General features: G+C 54.8%; 1 protein-coding gene across 2 annotated transcripts; it reads right to left on the reverse strand.

The window, feature by feature from the left end:
- On the reverse strand, positions 1-21,272 carry Wdr86 (WD repeat domain 86). Of its 2 annotated transcripts, none has more exons than XM_090332451.1 (6): positions 20,920-21,272; positions 6,246-6,387; positions 4,596-5,016; positions 2,942-3,077; positions 354-457; positions 1-267 (listed from the first exon to the last, which is right to left on the reverse strand). In XM_090332451.1, the coding sequence occupies exons 1-6, from the start codon at positions 20,987-20,989 to the stop codon at positions 85-87; spliced, it is 1,056 nt and encodes a 351-aa protein (XP_090188577.1). In that variant the 5' UTR covers positions 20,990-21,272; the 3' UTR covers positions 1-84. The 2 variants fall into 2 exon arrangements, with proteins under 2 accessions (XP_090188577.1, XP_090188576.1); XM_090332450.1 differs by lacking the exon at positions 20,920-21,272 and adding an exon at positions 11,728-12,010.
- Positions 21,273-21,506: the final 234 nt, after the last annotated feature.

A 21,506-nucleotide genomic window follows, 5' to 3' on the forward strand; every position in this document is an offset into this window, starting at 1 on the left:
GGGGAGAAGACAGCCTTCCTGGGGGCAAGAGCAGGGTCTGGAGGGCAGTCACAAGTCCGCCTGGCAGCTCAGGCCCCTGGCGGCTCAGGCGGGCTGCAGAGGCAGGGTGGCTGCGCAGGACACCTTGTTGCTGAACAGCCGGGACAGGGACAGGCTGCGTGTGGCCGCGGGCCTGCGTGCTGGGGGCGGAGGGCCCAGCAGCCCACGCACGTCCCACAGGCGCAGCGCGCCGTCGTGTGACGCTGTGAACAGCAGCTGGCCGTGCACCTGTGGGGCGGGGTGACGTCAGCCGGGCAGGGGCAGGCACCTTCTCTGGGGTGGAGGGGCTGCATCCCCCGGGCACAGGGGGTTACCTGCAGGCAGTTGATGACTAATGCATGGCCCCGGAACACCCTCTGCAGGACTCCAGACCGGGCGTCGAAGGCCCTGGCGCAGGCGTCCCCGCTGCCGGTGAACACTGCGGACACAAGCGGCACTCTGGGCCTTCCTGGCTGTCCTGTCACCCCTCCCCAGCGGGCCACAGCGGGCTCCATTTCTGATTTTTTGCTAGTTAACTAGAGATGAGTGTCACAGAAGCCAGGCTCTGGTGGCTCACACCTAAAATTCTAGCTACTCAGGAAGCTGAGATCTGAGGATGGTGGTTCAAAGCCAGCCTAAGCAGGAAAGTCGTTGAGACATGTCTCCAATTAACTACTAAAAACAGCCAGAGTGAAGCTGTGGCTCAAATGGCAGAGTTCTAGCCTTCAATAAAACACAAAAAACGCTCAGGGACAGTACCCAGATCCAGGACTGGCACCAAAAAGAAAAGAGTGCCACAGACTTTTCTGTCCAGGCTGGCTTTGAACTGGGATCCTCAGATCTCAGTCCCAAGAGGTGAACAACCAGCAACAAGTAGAATCCAGCATATGGTCTGTCTGTCCTTCCTTCCTTCCTTCCTTCTTCCTTTCTTTCTTTCCTTTCTTCTTTCTTTTCTTTCGTTCTTTCCTTCCTTCCTTTCTTCCTTCTTTTCCTTTCTTTCTTTCCTTCCTTCCTTTCTTTCTTCCTTTTTTCCTTTCTTTCTTTCCTTCCTTTCTTTTCTTTCATTCTTTCTTCCTTTTTTCCTTTCTTTCTTTCCTTCCTTCCTTTCTTCTTTCTTTCTTTTCTTCCTTCCTTCCTTTCTTTCTTCCTTCCTTCCTTCCTTCTTTTCCTTTCTTTCTTTCTGGATTCTTTTTTTTTTTTTTTGCCAGTCCTGGGCTTGAGCTCAAGGCCTGAGCACTGTCCTTGGACTTTCTCAAGGCTAGAGCTCTACCACTTGAGCCTCAGCACCACTTCCGGCTTTTTTCTATGTATGTGGTACCGAGGAATCGAACCCAGGTCTTCATGCATGCTAGGCAAGCACTTTAACCACTAGGCCAAACTCCCGGCCCTTCTTTCTTTCTTTCTTTCTTTCCTTCCTTCCTTCCTTCCTTCCTTCCTTCCTTCCTTCCTTCCTTCCTTTCTTTCTCTCTCTCTCCCTCCCTCCCTCCCTCCCCCCTCTCTTTCTTCCTTTCTTTCTTTCTTTCTTTCTTTCTTTCTTTCTTTCTTTCTTTCTTCTTTCTTTCTTTCTAAAAATAATCCCCTCTCATTGGTAGAACAATGTCCCAGCCATCTGGGCTCAGCTGCAGGCAGGGGGCAGTAGCCTGGGTGAAGCTCTGCAGGGGGTCTTAAAGGGGCCGGTTTTCTAGCAGAAGCAATCCTTCATTCTTCCCTCCTGGCTCTTCTGCCTGCCTGTCTAGAACATGACACGGCTTGTGCTCCAACAGCCATCTTGACCTGCCATGCTCCAGTAGGCAGAAGACAGGTAATGAGGATGGAGTACTGAGAAGGGAAGTAGGGGCCTGGAGGCTTTGTGGGGTCACCCATTCCAGGCTTGACTGGTCACCACTTAAAGTCTTTCACCTGAGAGGGAAATATACCATTAACCTATTTTTTTTTTTTTTTTTTTTTTTTGCCAGTCCTGGGCTTGAGCTCAGGGCCTGAGCACTGTCCTTGGACTTTCTCAAGGCTAGAGCTCTACCATTTGAGCCTCAGCACCACTTCCGGCTTTTTTCTATGTCTGTTGTACTGAGGAATCGAACCCGGGTCTTCATGCATGCTAGGCAAGCACTCTACCACTAGGCCAAACGCCCCCCCCATTAACCCATTTTTAAGTTATTGTTATTTGGATTTTTCCATTGTATTTTTCCTTTCTAGTCAAACCTAAGGCCAAGTCAGGCCAAACCCATGGGCCTGGAGTCTGGCCAGACTGAGGAGGGGATCACTGTCCCACCAGGAGATGGAATGTGCCATGGAGACCCACCTCACCCCCAGACCTCCCAAGTCCATGTCTCCCCGTGTTCCTGTAACGAATGGTGCCCAAAATTCTATGTCACTTTCTTTGCAAAAAGCAAGACAATCGGCTGGGAAGGTGGCTTAGTGGTAGAGTGCATGGTGAAGCCCTGGATTGGGTTCCTCAGTACCACATCCACAGAAAAACTAGAGGTGGTGGTGTGGCCTTGAGAAAAAGAAGCTCCGGGACAGCACCTAGGCCTAGAGTTCAGGCCCCAAGACTGGCAAAAAAAAAAAGGCAAGACAATCTTTATAATAACTATTTAAAAAAAGAATCCAATATGTATCCTATATTCCTACAAAATTGAGAAGAGTGAGGGAAAGGTTGGGGAGGGGTGGATGGGTGAGAACGGTGAAAGAGGTCACGTTAATCACACTACATTCACACACTGTGAATACAGTGTATTCACGCTGTATTCCTAAACTGCTTTGTTAAGTGTCAACTCTTGTACAACTGCTTAAAAGAAAAGCAAGACAAGCGGCTGCTGGAGAAGAGCACCCATGCTCAGCGCAGCCGTAGCTCAGGGACAGAAAACCACACAGGCAGGAAAAGGGCAGGCAGACAGGGAGAGGACAGCGTGGGGCTGTGACTCACAGGTGCCCGCATGGTACTTGAGCGCGCTCACGCTGTGCCCGTGGGCCGGGAAGGTGTGCAGCGGCTCCCCCGTGTCTGCCAGCCAGCACTTGACGGTCCGGTCCGCGCTGCCTGAGTACAGGAGCCGGTCTGTGAGCTGCGGGAGGAAGGGGGAGGTTGGCCCACAGGGCCCGCAGCCTCCGTGGGCCTGGCTACCCCCGATCATCCTGCAATGGGAGAGGAGTAGAGGGTCTCGGGGATGTGGGGCTGCATGGGGGCTGCAGGCCCCGGAGCCGGCCCCAGGGACAGAGCTCCAGCTTCAAAGGAAAGCCGGCTGACACCACACACCGCTCATGCTTTTGAAACTATTTTCTTTTTAGTACTGGGGATTGAACCCAAGATGTTGCATTTTTTGGTGGGGCAAACACTGCCTCTGTTGGTGCGGGTACTGAGGCTTGAACTCAGGGCTTTGCACTCCTGCCAAACTTTTTCCTTCAAGGCTGCCACTCTACCAGCTGAGCTAAAACTCTACTTCCAGCTTTTTGGTGCTTAATTGGAATAAGAGTCGTTACAGACCTTTCTGTCCAGACTGACTTCGAACTGAAATCTATGAAGGAAGCTGGGTGCTGGTGGCTTCTGGGAGGCCTGGAAGGCAAATGTCTACAGCTGGTGGCAGGGATGGAAATGGACCCAGGATCACCTCAGTGTGGCATCCCTGAGCTCACCCACAATGGAATAACCTGTGCCAACAGGCCTGGGGCACTTTTTTCTGTCTTTTGACCGGGAAGTCAGTGATCTGCCTGCCTCCCTCATCCTGGGGTTATTGTTTTATGCCATCACCCTCAGCTCCAAAAGCTCCAAACTCACCTGGCCTGCCCATCGCCTCTTCAGGATCTGCCCTAACACAGGCCCCGACACCTCAACTCTTTTTCACAACTTCTTTCTTCTTATCCACTTTTCTAGAGGGTTCCATTGCTGGGGTCTGAATGTGTCTCCCACACTGTGCCACTGCAGTCACATCCTAGCTACTCAGGACGTTGAGATTCGAGGATCACTGTTCAAAGCCAACCCTGGCAGAAAAACCCGTGACTCTTACCTCCAATTAGCCATCAAAAAAAGCTAGAAGCTGGGCCCTGGTGGCTGAGGCCTAAATTCCTAGCTATTCGGGAATCTGAGATCTGAGAATTGCGGTTCAAAGTCAGCCTGGGCAGGCAAACCCCTGAGACTCTTGTCTCCAATTAACCTCCAGAAAACGAAAGTGGAGTTGTGGCTCGAAGGGGTCGAATGCCAGCCTTTAGCAAAAGAACTGAAACAGTACTCAGTCCCTTCAAAGCCTTAAGACCGGCAAAAACAAAACACAAAACAAAACAAAACCAGGGGCCGGGAGTTTGGCCTAGTGGTAGACTGCTTGCCTAGCATGCACGAAGATCCAGGTTCAAGTCCTGGGTACCACATATACAGAAAAAAGCCAGAAGTGGTGCTGTGGCTCAAGTGGTAGAGCACTAGCCTTGAGAAAGCCCAAGGACAGTGCTTCGCCCTGAGGTCAAGCCCCAGGACTGGCAAATTAATAATAATAAATATAAAAAACAATGCAAGGCTAGCCCCGAGGCAATGGCAGTGTGTTGCCCCGGCTCCCGCCCTCCTCCTGGGGTGGGTAGGGGTGGATGCATCTCACCTCCAGACAGATGATGGAGCCCTGGTGCTCGCGGAAGACCCGCAGCTGCTGCCCGCTCAGGATGTCCCAGGCCCGGACGGTGGCGTCCGTGCTGCCTGTGAAGGCGGTGTGGCCTGGCACGTCCAGCAGCAGGCACAGCACCGCCCCGGTGTGGCCGCGCAGGGTCTGGTGGCAGCAGCCGCTCGCCACTCGCCACACTCTGGCTGTGCCGTCCGTGCTGCCGGTCACCAGGAGCCCCCCGGCCGCCGCAGTCTCCGGGCCGGGTGCAGCCAGGGCATCCTGGCGGGCTGCGTAGGCCAGGGGCAGCACACAGTTGCGGTGGCCCCGGAACTCCCGCGTCACCTGGCCCTGCTCCACGGTCCAGGCGCGGGCTGTGCGGTCATAGGAGCTGCTGAACAGCTGGTTCTCCACCACCAGGATCCTGGGGACGAGGGGCGCGTGGGGCTCACAGCTCACCCGTGGGAGCCCACACGGGCCAGGGACCGGCCTCGGCATGGCAGCTGGGCTAGACGGCTGGTCTGCAGCCGCCACCCTCACCGTCCAAGGCCCAGTCCCAGCCCCTTCCTCCAGGAGGCCACCCGACGGCCTCCGGTGACCCCTCCTCCACCAGGGATGCCAGTCTGGCTTCTACCACCAAGGCCTCCACGTGTGATCCGCACGTGGACCTCCATGTGGCCAGGGAGGGCCCAGGACCTGGGTGCTGGTGGTTCAAGCCTACAGCCCTCGACACCCAGGAGGCTGAGCTCTGAGGACCAAGCCGGGGCAGGAAGGCCTACGAGACTCACCCCCAGGGAACCACCAGAAAGCCAAGAGCGGGGCTGTGGTTGGCGTGGTGGATGGAGAGCTAGCCTTGAGTGGAAAAGCTCAGGAACAGCGCCTTGACTAGGAGCTCCCTAAGACCAGTGGCCTCACCCCTGTGCCTGCCTGCCCGGGCCTCGGCCCCTCCCAGGCCGCCATGACTGGGGCCTGGGGCAACTGGCACAAATGGTAAAGTGCCCAATTGGTCTGACCAGCATTGGAATTTCCACTTGGCACAAGCCCAAGTTCACAAAGGAAACAAGCCTCTGAGAAAGAAGTACTCTCAACAGCCATGGAGAAGGGGCCTGTTAGCTGTTTTTCCTTTTTCCAGGTCTGGGGCTTGAACGCAGGGCCTTGTGGCTTTTTCTGTTCAAGGATGGTACACCACCACTTGAGCCACACCTCCACTCTTGCCTTTTCATTGGGTCATTGGAGATAATTTCATGGACTTTTCCACCCAGGCTGGCTTCCAACCAGTATCCTCAGATGTCAGCCTCTTCCAAAACTGGGATTATAGCAGAGATCCAGGAAAGGAGATTGAAAAAAACATCTCTACAGCATCTTCCCAGCAGTCCCCTTTCTCCTCCAGACCCTGGGTCGGCCCTCAGCTAGCACTTGTGTGATCAGCTTGAATGTCCCCATCAGAAGGCACCACAGTTCCAGCTGCTCGCCAGAACCCAGGCCCACCGTGTCCCGGTACCAATCTTGCCTGCTCCTCCCCACAGCTCCCTGTGGCCCAGGGTACTGGACTTGAGTTCTCAAGACAGGGTCCCCAGCCAAGTGCCCTGGCAACTTAGCGCAGGCCCCCCTAGGCCAACCTGTTCACATGAGGTGTGCCCCTGGCAGGCTAACCTGTTCACAATGGAGGTGTGCCCTCGGTACACCTGCACACAGCGCCCGCTCACCACGTCCCACCGTCGGATGGTGCAGTCGGCGCTACATGTGAAGGCAGACGCATCCTCCAGCTGGCAGAAGGTCACATAGCTCTCGTGTCCTGCTGGGGACAAGGGGGAAACCCCACTGAAGATGTGGGAGACAACTTGGGAAAGGACTGGAAAGTATGGAAGGGGTTGGGAGTTGATTCCTCCTTTCCTTTCTTTGTGCCACTACTGGGACTTGAACTCAGGGCCCTGGGCATTGACCCTCAGCTTGTTTTGTCCAAAGCTAGCACTCTACCACTTGAGCCACAGTTCCATGTCCAGCTCTTTTGGTGGTTAATCGGAAATAACGGGTGCACACGCACCCCCAGCCCCCGGCTTCCAAGGCCTTGGGATCACGCCTTAAGTGGAGAAGGGGAAGCATCTGCACGGCAGAAGTGGAGGTTTGTAATCTGATTTTAAAGTTTAGTTTCCATGGCTGGTGTCAGATAAACAGAGATTTTAGAATCCCCTAGGTATCTACTGATTCATTCTTTTGTTCTTTTTTGATTGTAGGTTAAGCTTACTTACCCTTGGAAGGACTCAACTTCCTGGGTTCTAAGAAACAAAATTTTTAAGATGCAAAGTTTTCCACTTTGGGAGACTAGCGCACCACCAGGGTGCTTGGAAAACAACGTGGGACTGGAGTAAACATTTCAAGAGATGGCGGATTGTGTTTCCCTTAAAATACACATCGGCAAAAAAAAAAAAAGGAAAAATGTGTTTGTCAAAACATAGCCCAGATTTTTGCCAATTCCAAAAGAGTTTATAAAACATTTTATCACTGTCAACAAATGTTAACTGAGACTAGACTGGATCTGTTCCTTTCTCCCCACTGCCACTGGTAAAGCGGGGGTGAGGCACAGAATCCCCAGGAAAAGCCACTTCAGGGTGTTGTGGGGGAGGGGCTAGAGACAGCCAGGAAGACAAGCAGAGTGTGCCAGGCCCTCTGGGCCCTGGGTTTACACAAGTATCACCTGACATCACCAAGCCTCTGCTGGAGAGGCTAGCAGAGCCAGGATGGAGGACACATGGATCCTTGAGGTAGCTGGAGACCCTGGGGCAGGGAAAAAAACCTCGAGGGCAGGGCCTAGGCCTTGAATTCTAGGCCCTGGACCAGCCCCAACAAAACAAACACTGTAAATGTACACATAAACTAGAAGAAAAGAAGCAATAATGAAGTCAGCGGAGCTACATCCCACACCCTCAAGTTTTTCAATGTAAAAAAGCAAACAAAAAACAACCCTCCAATTTCTGGCCGACAGCTAAGCTGACCCTGTGCTCGGCCCTGGGCATGGTGTGAGCTGGGCGCCTGGCTGGCGGAGCTCCTGCCGACAGGATGGCTGGGGGCCAAGCCCCTCACAGCTCCAGACAGGCCCGAGGGTCACCACAGCGGGCAGCAGAGCCCTGCCCACCACCTCCACCCCATTGCACTCTCGGGGACTCCAGCTGTTGGAATTGTGCCGAATATGCAAAAAAATATCAAATTGAAAAGCAGCATTTTTAAAGGGATGAAGAATGCAGATAAGATGTAGTTATTGTGTTCAAAGGAAAACCCTGCGACTCCAGAGTCTCCGGCCTGCACACATGCTTGCCAGAGCCTGCAGGCCTGGGTGCTCCCTCCTGCTCAGGACAAGCACCCAGGGCAGGATAAGCAGGAGGCCCCAAATGGAACATGCCTCGGATGCGGTCCGAAACAGGCTTCCTTTTCCTTCCAGGGCCCCAGTGGTCAACCACAAAGCAGCTGGCCACCTGCACAGCCAGGTGACCGGGCTGACACCATGGACGCACCTGGCCTGTGGGTCAGGGACAGCGGCCTGGCCCCAGTATCCTGGCTCTCCTGAACACCGGGCTCTTTTTTTTTTTTTTGCCAGTCCTGGGCTTGAGCTCAGGGCCTGAGCACTGCCCTTGGACTTTCTCAAGGCTAGAGCTCTACCACTTGAGTCTCAGCACCACTTCCAGCTTTTTTCTATGCATGTGGTACCAAGGAATCGAACCCGGGTCTTTGTGCATGCCAGGCAAGCACTCTACCACTAGTCCAAACTCCTGGCCAGACACCCGGCTCTTTTGCACCCTGTTTCCCAGGCCTGCAATGGGTCTACGAGGCAGACACAGAAGATGGGCAGCCCATGAAGGAGACATGGGGCCAGAGTTTTCCCCAGGTACTACCTTAGAGGGTGTCCTTACTCTATGACTCTCCATCCAGGGTCCCTACAGCAGGCTCTGTGTCCCTAGGAGACAGCCTTACATTGGTTCTCCCCCCCACCTTGTGTCTGTCTGTTTCTCTTTGTCTCTGTCTCTGTGGTTGTAGGGCTTGAACTCAGGGCCTAGGCATAGTTCCTGAGCTCTTTTGCTCAAGGCTAGTACAATACTACCAAGCCATGGCATCACCATTGGTTTCCTGGTGGTTAATGAAGAGTCTCACAGGTTTTTCTGAACTGTGATCTTCAGATCTTAGCCTCCTAAGTAGCTAGGAGGACAGCTGTGTGCTACCGGCTCCTGGATTACTTCTTTCTTATAGAACAGATACTCTGCTGCTGACTCTTGGCAGGGGCTTTCTTAGACTTTATTTCCTTACCTATTTACGCAGTATTGGGATTTGAACTCGAAAGCTTGCCCTTGTGAGACACGTGCTGTACCAAGTGAGCCACGCCCAATCTTTCCTTAAACAGTTGTGTTTCACGTTTTCGGTGCTCCTGGTGTTACTGGTGGGGGGGCATCAGCCACTGCAGACACTCTCCAGGGCATCCTCCATGGAGGTGCTGGGGGCTGCACACAGCCTTGCTGTCCCGAGCAGGCCTCAGCAGAAGCACAGCTGCTCTCAGCCGCGGGGCCTACACCCCCCAGATATCTGCTGCTTGGCCCCTATGGTCTCTGGACTAACTCAGGGGGCTGAGCGGGGAAGGGCCCACCACCCCCTGATGTCAGCGGTCTACCACTAGTGCCTTCTTCTTCCAGAGCCATCTCCCATATGCCATGATCCCTTCCAGAAGCTCCCTGATGCCTCCTCCAACCCACAGAGCTTTGCAGCACGCTGAAGAATGAATTGTATCCATACAAGCTCCGGAACTTGCACAGTTGAGATTCACTCTCAAGCCCTCCATAGGCTGTCCTGTGCCCTTAAACAAACGTGTGGACCTGGCCACGTGCTGGACTCACCAGCAAAAAGCCATGGAAGGGCCGGGAGTTTGGCCTAGTGGTTAAAGTGCTTGCCTAGCATGCATGAAGACCCGGGTTCGATTCCTCGGTACCACATACATAGAAAAAAGCCGGAAGTGGGGCTGAGGCTCAAGTGGTAGAGCCCTAGCCTTGAGAAAGTCCAAGGACAGTGCTCAGGCCCTGAGCTCAAGCCCAGGACTGGCAAAAAAAAAAAAAAAAAAAAGCCATGGAAAAGTGCCACGCAGAGCACAAGACCCTAAGTTCAAGCCGTGATACTGGTGCACTCACGCACACACCACACACCACACACACACACACACACACACACATACACCATGAGGACATGGGGACCGCACAAAGGGCCTGCCTGCTGTGTGACTCGCAGTAAAGACCATACGACAAAGGGAGGCTGCCTGTGTCCTCTGTCCTCGCGGGCACTGGGATACCAGCCAGCTAAAAGCAGAGTGGACCCCGAGCGCCAGGCACGGGCCTTCAGGGCAGCCTTCCTCCAGAGCAGGTCAGCCGGCCTTCATGGGAGAGGACGGGGAAGAGAAGCTGCGGGGCAGGGGCGGTGGGAGTAAAGGATGCCCAGGTGCCAGGCACAAAGCTGGGAGGGACTGCAGGCCCCAGAAATTCACAGAACCCCAGAGCTGGGCTGGGAAGCCTGGTGGACAAATAGGGCTCCCCACAATGTCCTGGCCCCGGGGGCTCCCCAGGAGCTGCCCTGCCTAACAGAAATGCCTCTTCATCCCATTATGGTGGGATTGGATCCACGTGTGTGAACCTGGAACCATCACAGGACCACCGCTGCTTCTACCAACACATGAGCATTCAAAATAAGGGAGAATCGCCAGCCAGAGGCTCCCTGGAGTCCAGGCCCCGAAATCTGCCTTCCTGTAATCTCCAACTGCATTTCCCTTTGAGAAGCGGTACAGGTTGAGATCTCACAGACCTCCGCTCTGCCGTCCCTTCAGCTGCTGGGAGGTGGGGAAGACCCTGTGTTGGTCTGTGGCCATTTCACCGTTATCAGCACCAAGACCAAGTCACAGGTAGTCCCCCGACACACACAGCTCGGAGAGCTCTGCCACAGGCTGGCTCTGCTTCAAGCCAGGTGTTTGAGGCCAGCAATCCCATCTCCCAGGGGAGGGCTGGGAGAGGCCACCCCAGATTTGCTGCTGCTGAAGGAAAACCCGTGTGATAAAGCCCTGCACCTGGGTAGAAAGCCCTGGGGACATGGGAGGGCCGTGCAGCCCTGGGGACTGGCCATCCTCAGAACCAGATCAGCAGGCACACGCAGTAAGGGGCGGTGAGGCTCCATCCACACTTGGTGTGTGATCTTAGCGCCTCAAGACCTGAAGATGGAGCTTCAAAGCCCAAACAGGGAAATCCACGAGACAACTCTGGTCTCCAATCAATTAGTAAAAAGCCGGAATGGAGCTGAGGCTCAGGTGGTAGAGCACCGTCCAGGAGCCCAGGCCATGGGTCCGAGGCCCCAGACCCGCAGTGGACGTGTGTTCTATCTCACCTCTAGAGAGGGGCCACAGCTGAGAGGCAGGCGCAGAGCTGGGGGGGTGCGAGCGGCCTGGATCCCCCACCCCACCCCGGCCCCACCATCGAGCGGAGGGAGCCTCCTGTGCTGGGCTGAAGTGGGTGAGGGAGGTGACTTCGTGCCGCGCCGCCCCCACCCAGCCCTGCGTGGCGAGGGCGAGGGGGGGAGGCGCCCTGGGGAGGAGGGCGGGTCCCCGGGGAGACGGGGGGGGGAGGGGCACTGGGACCAAAGGGCGGGGGTCGGCGATGAGGGGACAGGAAGGTCCCCGGGGTGGGGGGGTCCCCAGGATCGGAGGGATCCCCGGGGTCGGGAGGGTCCCCGGGGTCGGGGGCGTTCCCCTGGGTCAGGGCGTTCCCTGGGGTCGGGGGGGGTCCCCGGGGTCGGGGGTGTTCCCCAGGGTCGGGGGGTCCCCGGGGTCGGGGGTTCTCTGGGGTCGGGAGAGGGGGTCCCCGGGGTCGGGGGTGTTCCCCGGGGTCGGGGTGGGTCCCCCGGGGTCGAGGGGGTCCCCGGGGTCGGGAGGGGTCCCCGGGGTCGGGGGGATCCCCGGGGCTAGGGGGGGTCCCCGGGGCCGGGGGGGGTCCCCGGGGTCGGGGGTTCCCCGGGGTCGGGGGTTCCCCGGGGTCGGAGGTCCCCGGGGTCGGGGGCGTTCTCCAGGATCGGAGGGGTCCCCGGGGTCGGGGGTCCCCCGGCGGCGTCGGCGGGCGCCTACCCTGCAGCAGCGCGCAGCAGCGGCCGTCCGCGGTGCTCCAGAGCCGGGCCGTGCCGTCCTCGCTGCCCGTCAGCAGGCGCTGTCCGTCGGGGCTCAGGCTCAGCCAGTTGATGCCCCCGCGGTGGTCGGCGCAGACCCTCCGGGCCGACGCGCTGCCCCCCATCCCGCCCGCCCGCCCCGCTACGGGTCGGCACCCCGGGGTCCGCTCGGCCCGGACGCGGCCATCGCACAGGACCGGAGACCGGAGCGCCCCAACTCCGCTCCGCCGCCGGGGAGCACGGAGAGGGACCCGCAGGGAGCCCGGGGAACCGCGGGGAGCCCCAGAGAATCGCGGGGAGCCCGGAGACCGCGGGGAGCCCGGGGAACCGCGGGGAGCCCGGGGAACCGCGGGGAGCCCGGAGAACCGCGGGGAGCCCGGAGAACCGCGGGGAGACCGGAGAACCGCGGGGAGCCCGGAGAACCGCGAGGAGCCCGGGGAACGCAGGGAGCCCGGAGAACCGCGGGGAGCCCGGAGAACCGCGGGGAGCCCCAGAGAATCGCGGGGAGCCCGGAGACCGCGGGGAGCCCGGGGCCGAGCGCCCCTCGCGCCCTCCACGGCTGACCGCGCGCCCGGACGCGGAACAATGCGGCCCGGCCCGGCCTCCTCGGAGCCCACCCCCCGCCCGCCGTCCCCCCCCACCCCCGGGACCCGCCACCTCCCAGCTGGGCCTAGTGGATCTGGGCGCCGCCCCCTGGCGGAGGACGCGCCAGGTAACCACGACTCCGCCCTGGCCTCCACCCCGGGGCGGAGCCAGCCTGGGAAGGAGGGGCGGGGGGGGGGCAAGCGCGCCCCGCCCCCTTCCCGCTGCCTCCACCCCCGTCCCCGCCCCCGCTCCCCGCCCCCGCCCCTACGCACTCCCCCGCCCCACCCCGCTGCCTCCACCCCTTCCCCCCCTCCCCCCCTGGCCCCCCGACCCGCTCGCTCCGGGCTTCACGCCCCGGCCCCGGCCCCACCGGACCGGTCTGGGTCGGAGACTCGGTGCAGGCGGTGACAGGAGGCGCCGGTGCCCCCGTCCCCTGCTGGCTCACCCAGAGTCCCACAGGAGCGGAGGGTAACCCAGAGTGGGGTGGAGGCGGGCCAGGGTCAAGAGCCAGCCGCGGAGCCAGAGCCATCGGGGTTCCCACCGGCGGACGGCCGGGACCGAAGGGGGCAGCCGGGACCAAGGCGCTGAACCAAGGCACTGGAGAGACTGAGGCGGGTCAGCAGGTGGGCCTGGCTGGGGCAGGTGGGCCAGTGTGAGGCGGGTCAGCAGGTGGGCCTGGCTGGGGCAGGTGGGTGAGTGTGAGGCGGGTCAGCAGGTGGGCCTGGCTGGGGCAGGTGGGTGAGTGTGAGGCAGGTCAGCAGGTGGGCCTGGCTGGGGCAGGTGGGTGAGTGTGAGGCAGGTCAGCAGGTGGGCCTGGCTGGGGCAGGTGGGTGAGTGTGAGGCAGGTCAGCAGGTGGAACTGGCTGGGGCAGGTGGGCTTGGCTGGGGCAGGTCAGCAGGTGGGCCTGGCTGGGTTGGGTCAGCAGGAGGGCCTGGCTGGGGCGGGTCAGCAGGTGGGCCTGGCTGGGGCAGGTGAGCCAGTGTGAGGCAGGTCAGCAGGTGGGCCTGGCTGAGGCAGGTGAGCCAGTGTGAGGCAGGTCAGCAGGTGGGCCTGGCTGAGGTGGGTCAGCAGGTCCAGCCGGCAGCTCAGGTTGGCCTGGCACTGTGGACCTCGGAGCACTGCCTCCTGCATTCTGAGATAACAGGCATGCACTACCACGCCCAGCAACAAACAACATTTTGGAAGAGGCTTGGTTAGGTTTCATTGAAGATGCAGGGAGGAGGGGCAGCAGACAACAGAGACCCCTGAGGAGCACAACCAGCGCCGCCTCCAGTGTACTTCCTACTCTACCTTTGAAACCTAGAAATGCTACGTAAAAGGTATATGAAAAGTAGATATATTGAACTTTGTGCCAGCGAGCTGTTACCATGACAAAATACCTGAGGTTGACTTATTAAAAAAGAGAGAGAGAGATGTGGGCCAGGAGTTTAGCCGAGGGGTCAAGTGCTTACACAAAGATCCAGGTTCGATTCCTCCCTACCATATACGTAGAAAAAGTAGGAAGTGATAGTATGGCTCAAGTGGTAGAGCATTAACCTTGAGAAAGCCCAAGGACAGTGCTCAGGCCCTGAGTTCCAGCTCCAGCACTGGCAAAAAAAAAAAAAAAGTAAGGAGCATGATATATTTGGGGGAGATTGTTGACCATCATCATTCACCCTGTTGCTGTAGGCCTGGCATGAAACAGAACATGAGAGAATTGAAGCCAGACCCAACCTCTTGCACAGCTCATCACCTTCCAGTACAGTCACCTGGGGGCCTTCAAGGTGGGAGCCGAGATGTAAACTTCACTAAAACTAAAAGTGCTTAGGCACCTGATAGCATAGCAAGCTCAGGGACCTAAGTTCAAATCCCCGTACAAAACACAAAAGCAACAACCCTCACAAGAGAAATGCCCCTTTGTACTGACTAAGAAGCCAGGTGGCAGGGTCCACAGGGCAGGAAAGTGGCACAGAGCCAGGAGTGGGCAAAGGCAGTCCTGCTGTATGCATGCTCAGGTTCTCTCTGTGGCCCCCCCCCTCAGGCCTGCGCCTGAACTGGAATGCTGGATGATTCCTGGTCTCTGGCCAGGGTCAGGGTCCTAAGGAAGGATGGGCTGCAGCAGGCAGACACTTCATCTCCCTTCAGCCTCTGCCTGGCAGAGGGGGAAGTGCCAGGAGGACCGGCCGGAGGGCAGGCAGTGCTCAAACAGCACCAACATACATTTGTGCTGTCTTTTCTTTCTTTCTTCTTCTTCTTCTTCTTCTTCTTTTTTTCTTTTTTTCTTTTTTCTTTTTTTTTTTTTTTTTTTGCCAGTCCTGGGCTTGAGCTCAGGGCCTGAGCACTGTCCTTGGACTTTCTCAAGGCTAGAGCTCTACCACTTGAGCCTCAGCACCACTTCTGGCTTTTTTTCTATGTATGTGGTACCAAGGAATTGAACCCGGGTCTTCGTGCATGCTAGGCAAGCACTTTAACCACTAGGCCAAACTCCTGGCCCCTCTTTCTTCTTTTTTCAACAGGTGATGTTTAGAGGGGTTACAGTTGCATTCGTCAGGTAGTGGGTATATTACTTCTTGAACATTGATACCCCTTCCCACGTTTTTCTCCCACTTTCCCTCCCCCCGCCCTGTCTTTTCTTGGTCTTGGTCTTTTTGTCATTGCTGCAGGACTGGGATTCAGCTCACTACCTGATGCCTTGCTCCTTGGCTGGCGCTCTACCAACTGAGCTAAACCTCCAACCCTCATACACTAATTTAGACTCCTGCCACTGGCCACAGTGGAGCCACAAGAAGCCATTGCTGTTCTGCTTCTCCTCAGAGACAGCAAAAACCACCCACAAAGGGCATGAAACAGCTGCTGGCAAGACACTGGACATCAGGCTACACAGGCCAGGCTGTGATGCCTGAGGCTTGGGTCCTGCCTGCCCCACTGCCCAGAGAAACTCCTGCCACAGAGCAGGACTCCAGGGCCCTGGTACATTTCTGGAGCTGCGTGCGTGCAGGGTGGGCACTGGAGCAGGTAGGACCCAGGGCCATGGACCAAGACCCCTGGGCCCTGCTCCACCATTTGGCTGAACATCAGTGAGTTGCCAACAAGGGAACGAACGAAGGCACTGCCAACACACACCCAAAGACACACGTTACCAACTGCACTCCACGGGAATGAGACTTCCATGAGTTATACTGGAGTGGCTCATAGCTATAATCCTAGTTACTCAGGAAGCTGAGATGTAGGGGTTGCAGCTCATAATTAGCCTAGGTAAGAAAGTCCTAAGACTCTTATCTCCAGGTAACTACCACACAAAGCCAAAGTGGAGCTGTGGCTCAAGTAGCAGAGCACTAGACTTGAGCAGATGAATCTTAGAAATTGTGCCCAGGCACCAGAACTGGCAAAAGAAGAAAAGACATAGGGGCCGGGAGTTTGGCCTAGTGGTAGAGTGCTTGCCTAGCATGCACGAAGACCCAGTTCAATTCCTCGGTACCACATACGTAGAAAAAAGCCAGAAGTGGTGCTGAGGCTCAAGTGGTAGAGCTCTAGCCTTGAGAAAGTCCAAGGACAGTGCTCAGGCCCTGAGCTCAAGCCCAGGCCTGGCAAAAAAAAAAAAAAAAAAGAAAGAAAAAAAAAAGAAAAGAAAAGAAGAAAAGACATTATGTTTGGGTTAGGGTACAGCTCAGTATAGAAATTGTGCAGCACATACAGACTCTTCGTCCAGTCTTCAGACATCCCTTCCAACACACACACACACACACACACACACACACACACACACACACACACACACAGAAACACAGAAGATATCAGAGTCCTGAAATGAACTTGTAGGGAAGAAAATAATGTCTGAAATGAAACAGTACTGAACGGAGCTTGCAGCAGATTAGACACGACAGAAGAAAATAGCAACCTTGAGGACAGCAGTGCTGAAATGAAAAACAGACAAGAATGCAAAACATGGAAAGGGCATCAGTGTTGGGAAAGACCTCAGCCAGCTCCAACGTGTGCTGTGGAAGAGGAGGGCGGGGCGGGGAAAGTATTGGAAGAAAAAAGGGAGGAAATGCTGCCAGCTTGGGTGGAAATTGTAAAGCCACAGATCTAAGAAGTTCATGACACGTCAATCACAAGGAACAAGGAGCCGGGCGCAGTGGCTCCGCCTGTGATCCTGGCTACTCAGGAGGCTGAGATCTGAGCATTGCCCTTCAAAGCCAGCCTGGGCACTAAAGCCCGAGAGACCCTCATCTCCAATTAACCACCAGAAAACTGGAAGTGGTGCCATGGCTCAAGGTGTGGGAAGGTAGCCTTGAGCTGAAGAGCTCAGGGACAACACCAGGCCCAGAGTTCAAGTCCCATGACCTACAAAAGAAAAAAAAGAAACAAGGAAAACAAGCTGCACCAAGAGGAGTAGACGGCCTGGTAGCTAATCTAAAGCTCAAATGCTTATGACTTTGCTCCAAAGAACACTCCAGGCCCAGGGCCTCCCTGAGGAATAGTACCAAGCAGTCTGTACCAAAATAATACAAATTCTTGGGCTGGGAGTTTGGCCTAGTGTCAGAATGCTTCCCTAGCATGCATGAAGACCCCGGTTCAAGTCCTCGGTACCACATACTCAGAAAAAGCTGCAAGTGGTGCTGTGGTCCAAGTGGTAGAGCTCTAGCCTTGAGGAAAGCCCAAAGACAGTGATCAGGCCCTGAGTTCAAGCCCTAGGACTGGCAATAATAATAATAATAATAATAATAATAATAATAATAATAATACAGATTCTCCACAAACCAAATAAATAAAAAAGACTTCTCCATTCATTTCAGGAAAGTAGTATTTCCCCGATACCAGAATAAACTATGTACAGAAGAGAATCCCACACAAGGATAGATGGGTCGTGCCTATAACCTTAGCACTCAGGAGGCAACCATTCAAAGGATCATGGTTCCCGGCCAGCCCAGGGCAGGTTGGAGGGGTGGGGTGGGCAAGAAAAGTTATGAAAACTCCATCTCAAAAGATAAGCTGGGGTGGGGGGGAGGGAAATGGGGATCAAGACATGTGAAAGGGTATCAATGTATGTGAATTAATGCACCTTCTATCTGGCAAATATCATGTAACCCTTCTATTAATTACAATAAAAATATATGAAAAAAAAGTCAGGAATCATTCTTAATGTAGTGTTATTTCTCATCTGTTTTGTTGTTCCTTGGTTATTCTCATATTGTTATAGTGTCTTACTTTGTTATTTGGTACATTGTATATATGTTTATTTATTTGAAATAGGAAAGGGAAGGGGGGAAAACAAGATGAGGGCAGGGGGTGAGGGGAGAGAAATGGGGAAAAAAACGAGCTATCAATTCGTGTGAAGTAATGCACCTCCTCTCTGGTGAATATAATTGTCACTCCTCCATTAATTACAATAAAATATATGAAAAAGAAAAAAAAAGAAAAGCTGCCTGGTGCCCGTAATCCTAGCTACTCAGGAGGCTGAGATCTGAGGATCACGGGTCAGAGACAGCCTGGACACAAAAGTCTGTGACATTCTTCTCTCCAATGAACCACCAGAAAACCAGAAGTGGTGCTGTAGCTCAAAGTGGTAGAGTGCTAGCCTTGAGCAGAAGCAACTCGGGGACAGTAGCTCTCACTGAATGACCCTACCCCCCAAAAAAGAATTGAGAGCCCCGAAATAAACTACATACCTATGGTCACCTCATTTTCAATAAGGATACCAAAACCTTTCAATGGGGAAAGGGAATCTTTGCAAAAAGGTAGAACTGGTAGCCGGTGACCTTAGCTACTTTGGGAAGCTGATGAGAAGGATTGCAATTCAAGGCTGGCCTGGGCAGCAGAAAGGGTTGTTTTGTTTGTTTGTTTGTTGCCTGTCCTGGGCTTGGGCTCAGGCCTGAGCACTGTCCTTGGGTTTTCTCAAGACTAGAGCTCTACCACTAGAGCCACAGCACCCCTTCTGCCTTTTTTTCTATGCATGTGATATCGAGGACTTGAACCTGGGTCTTCGTGCATGCTAGGCAAGCACTCTACCACTAGGCCAAACTCCCAGTTCCCAGCAGAAAGCTTTTGAGACCCTTTCTCAGCAAAGCTGGACATGGTGGCTATGCCTATCACTCTAACTGCCAGCAAGCCTAACAGAGGTAGATCACACTTAGGTACATGCCCAGGCAGGAAGCTAGACCCTGTCTCACAAGAAACCAGCAAAACTCTGGGATGGAGACATGGCTCTGTGGTAAGGTTGCCTGCTTAGAAAGAAAAAGGACTGGAGTTCAAACCTTAGGACCACACAAAAAAAGATGATACTAGAGAAGCACATGCACTGTCCCTGAGCTCTTCAGCTCAAGGCTACACACTACTCTTGAGTCACAGTGCCACTTCCCTGGCTGGTTTTGAACCTTGATCCTCAGATCTCCGCCTCCTGAGTAGCTAGGATTACAGGTGCCTGGCACATTTGTGATTTTTACATCACACGAAAATTAAATCAATGAGAGCTATCTGTAAGAATTAACAGTCCAGAAGAAAGCACAGTTTTCATTACTTTGGATTAGCCAGTGATTTCCTAGCTATAGAAACACCCAAAGCATATGCAAACAGCAATAATAAAACACAGACGTTCATCGAGGTGAAAGTCTTTGTATTTAAAGTAAACCGCAAAGAAAGTGAAAATTCAAGACGGGCACCAGTGGGTCAGGCTTTTAATCCTCACTACCCAGGAAGCTGGGCTTTGAGGATGGCAGTTCAGACTCAACCCAGGCAGATAGCCTATGAGACTCTTACCTCTAATTCACCACCAAAACCCAGGAATCGAAAGTATGGCTCAAGTGGTAAAGCACCAGCCGTGAGCAAAAAAGCAAATGAGAATGCAAGGTCCTGAGTTCAGGTCCCAGTAGTGGCACATACACACAAACACACAAAAACCCCCACAGACTGGAAACAATGATTTGTAAGTCAGATGCTTGATCGAGTATCCAAAATACAACTCAAGCATAAAATGACCAACAACCCAATTTAAAAACTGGCAAAAGATTTGAGTCCACATTTCTCTCCAGAAGAGATGTGAATAGCTAGCACACACATGAAGACTCGGCGGGGAGCTGCGCGGAGAGGGGCTGCCCTCGCCCCAGCTGACTGCGCGAGCACCCCAAGGATTCTGGCTGACAGAGGCAGAGACCAACGGGAGCTTGCTTGCACATCTGGAGTGCTCAGAGTGGCAGCCTGAGCTCTGTGGGAAGCAATCTGGCCATTTCTCCCCATCCAGCCACCGCACGCTCAGCTCTCTGTGTCCAGGAGAAATGCAGGTATGCACCTGTGCAGCGCCAGTGTCCGCTGGTGACTCGGTGAGGGCGCATGGTGTGTGCATCCCCTCGCCCTCAACCTCGCCACAGGCTCCCATCTCCATGGGGAGCTGCAGAATGACAACATATTATCTGCAGTGAAAGAAAGTGGATCTGTGGGTCCCTGGAGACCAGAGGAGCCAGGGACAGGGACAGGGATGACAAAGAAGCCAGAAGGCCTGAGGGTCCACTGGGCGCATGTCAAAACATACCAAGATTCCACTCCAGGAAAGGAGCCTTCCCCCAGCCTTCTCCTGGGGGTGGGGGTGGGGGGTTGTTCTCCAGTGTGACAGGGAGATTTCTTGGTGCATTGTTGAGTGTGCACATGCTCTTATTATGAGAGCGCCTGTCATTCATTCATTCATTAAGCCAGGCACTGGTGGCTCACGCCTGTAATCCTAGCTACTTAGGAGGCTGAGACCTGAGGAGCAGTTTGAAGCCAGGATAGGCGAAAAAGTCTGTGAGCCTCTTATTTCCAATGAACTGCCAAAAAACTGCAAGTGGAGCCCTGGCTCAGTTGGTAGAATAGCAGTCTTGTAGGGGAAAAGCTAAGGTTCAACACCCAGGCCCTGAGTTCAAGTGTCAGGATCTATACAAGGAGTAAATACATTCTTCTGAGCCTTTAGCTTTCAGCTCTTTGGCCAGATGGTGTGTGGGGGTCCAGGGGGCTGGAGGAGGGTATGCAGAAAGGGCTTTCGTGAAGGAATGATGAGAAAAGTGGGTTAGCAGCCCACCGCTCCTTCAGCCTTTGTTTACGAGAGAAGGGTCGTGTTTTTCAGACTGGAGAGGAGTGATCTACAGGGGTTGTGAAATCTAGTTAGCTGGCTTCTGACCAACACTGCTCTAAAGGAAATAAAGTTAAAAAAAATAATTGTTGAACTCAGTAGCGAAGGTAAGGATTTTTGGTGAGCAGCCGTGCCCATTTTACCGAGAAAGGCCCACACGTGTTGATGGGAAAGACCCAGCAGCCACCGGGAAGCCTGGGCACCGAGAATCTTAGCCATTCGTGGTATCCGTTTGGACAAAACCGATGTCTACCTACTTAAAAGAGAGGAGAAGAAGACACACCCCACCGTACATACAAATAGTTCCCCGCAGTGAATGCACTGTCATCGCTCAGTAAACACATTGCTGCTGTCACTACTTATTGATAAGAATGATTCCAGGCCCCACTGTGGACTGACTCAAAATTCGCTAAATGTTCACGTGTGAACGAGTGGTGTCAAAACCCTCTCTCCCCCCCAAACTCTACCTTGGCACCGTGCCACTCACTCACCCTCGTGGGATGCAATTAGCAAGATGGCCTGGAGAGCTTGTGCTTTTGTCTGCAGGAGGATGTGGCTCATGAATCACCAGAGTTCAGGGGCCCTACACGAGAAATCTCTCTCTGGCTGAAGTCCCAGGAATTTCTGTGTATCTTCTGGAAGACTCATATCTTTTATGATTGAAACTCTGCGAATTATGGAGCTGAGCCCATCTCGCTGCTTGTTTTGGACTAATCCCAACGCCCTCTCTAGTGAAGGCCACAGGACGGTGTGGCATGTGTTGAACTTGACTGTGGCCTGGCCTTTTTCTCCTCTCACAGAAAGTGGCTTCTTTCTTCTCTGGCCTTGGGGACCAGCACGCTAGGGTTATGAGTCTGCTCAGGCGCCCTCTATTGGTGGGGTGTCCTACTAGCAGCTGAAGAGGCCCAGAGCTGCAGAAGGCTCTTCTGTGCCCTGCTCCCCCTGTGTAGCCCAGCACCCAGATGGCTAGTGGCCCATCCTGTTGCTTCTTGTTCCCATAGTGCCTCAGGCTTCTGCTTCTTCTTCCCATAATGCCCTGGGTTCCCACACAACCAGTGGAAAGAGCCAGGGCAGGGCA

The sequence above is a fragment of the Megascapheus bottae genome, chromosome 5 (genome assembly GCF_031878675.1).
Source record: "Megascapheus bottae isolate mThoBot1 chromosome 5, mThoBot2.hap1, whole genome shotgun sequence".
Lineage (NCBI taxonomy): Eukaryota > Metazoa > Chordata > Mammalia > Rodentia > Geomyidae > Megascapheus > Megascapheus bottae.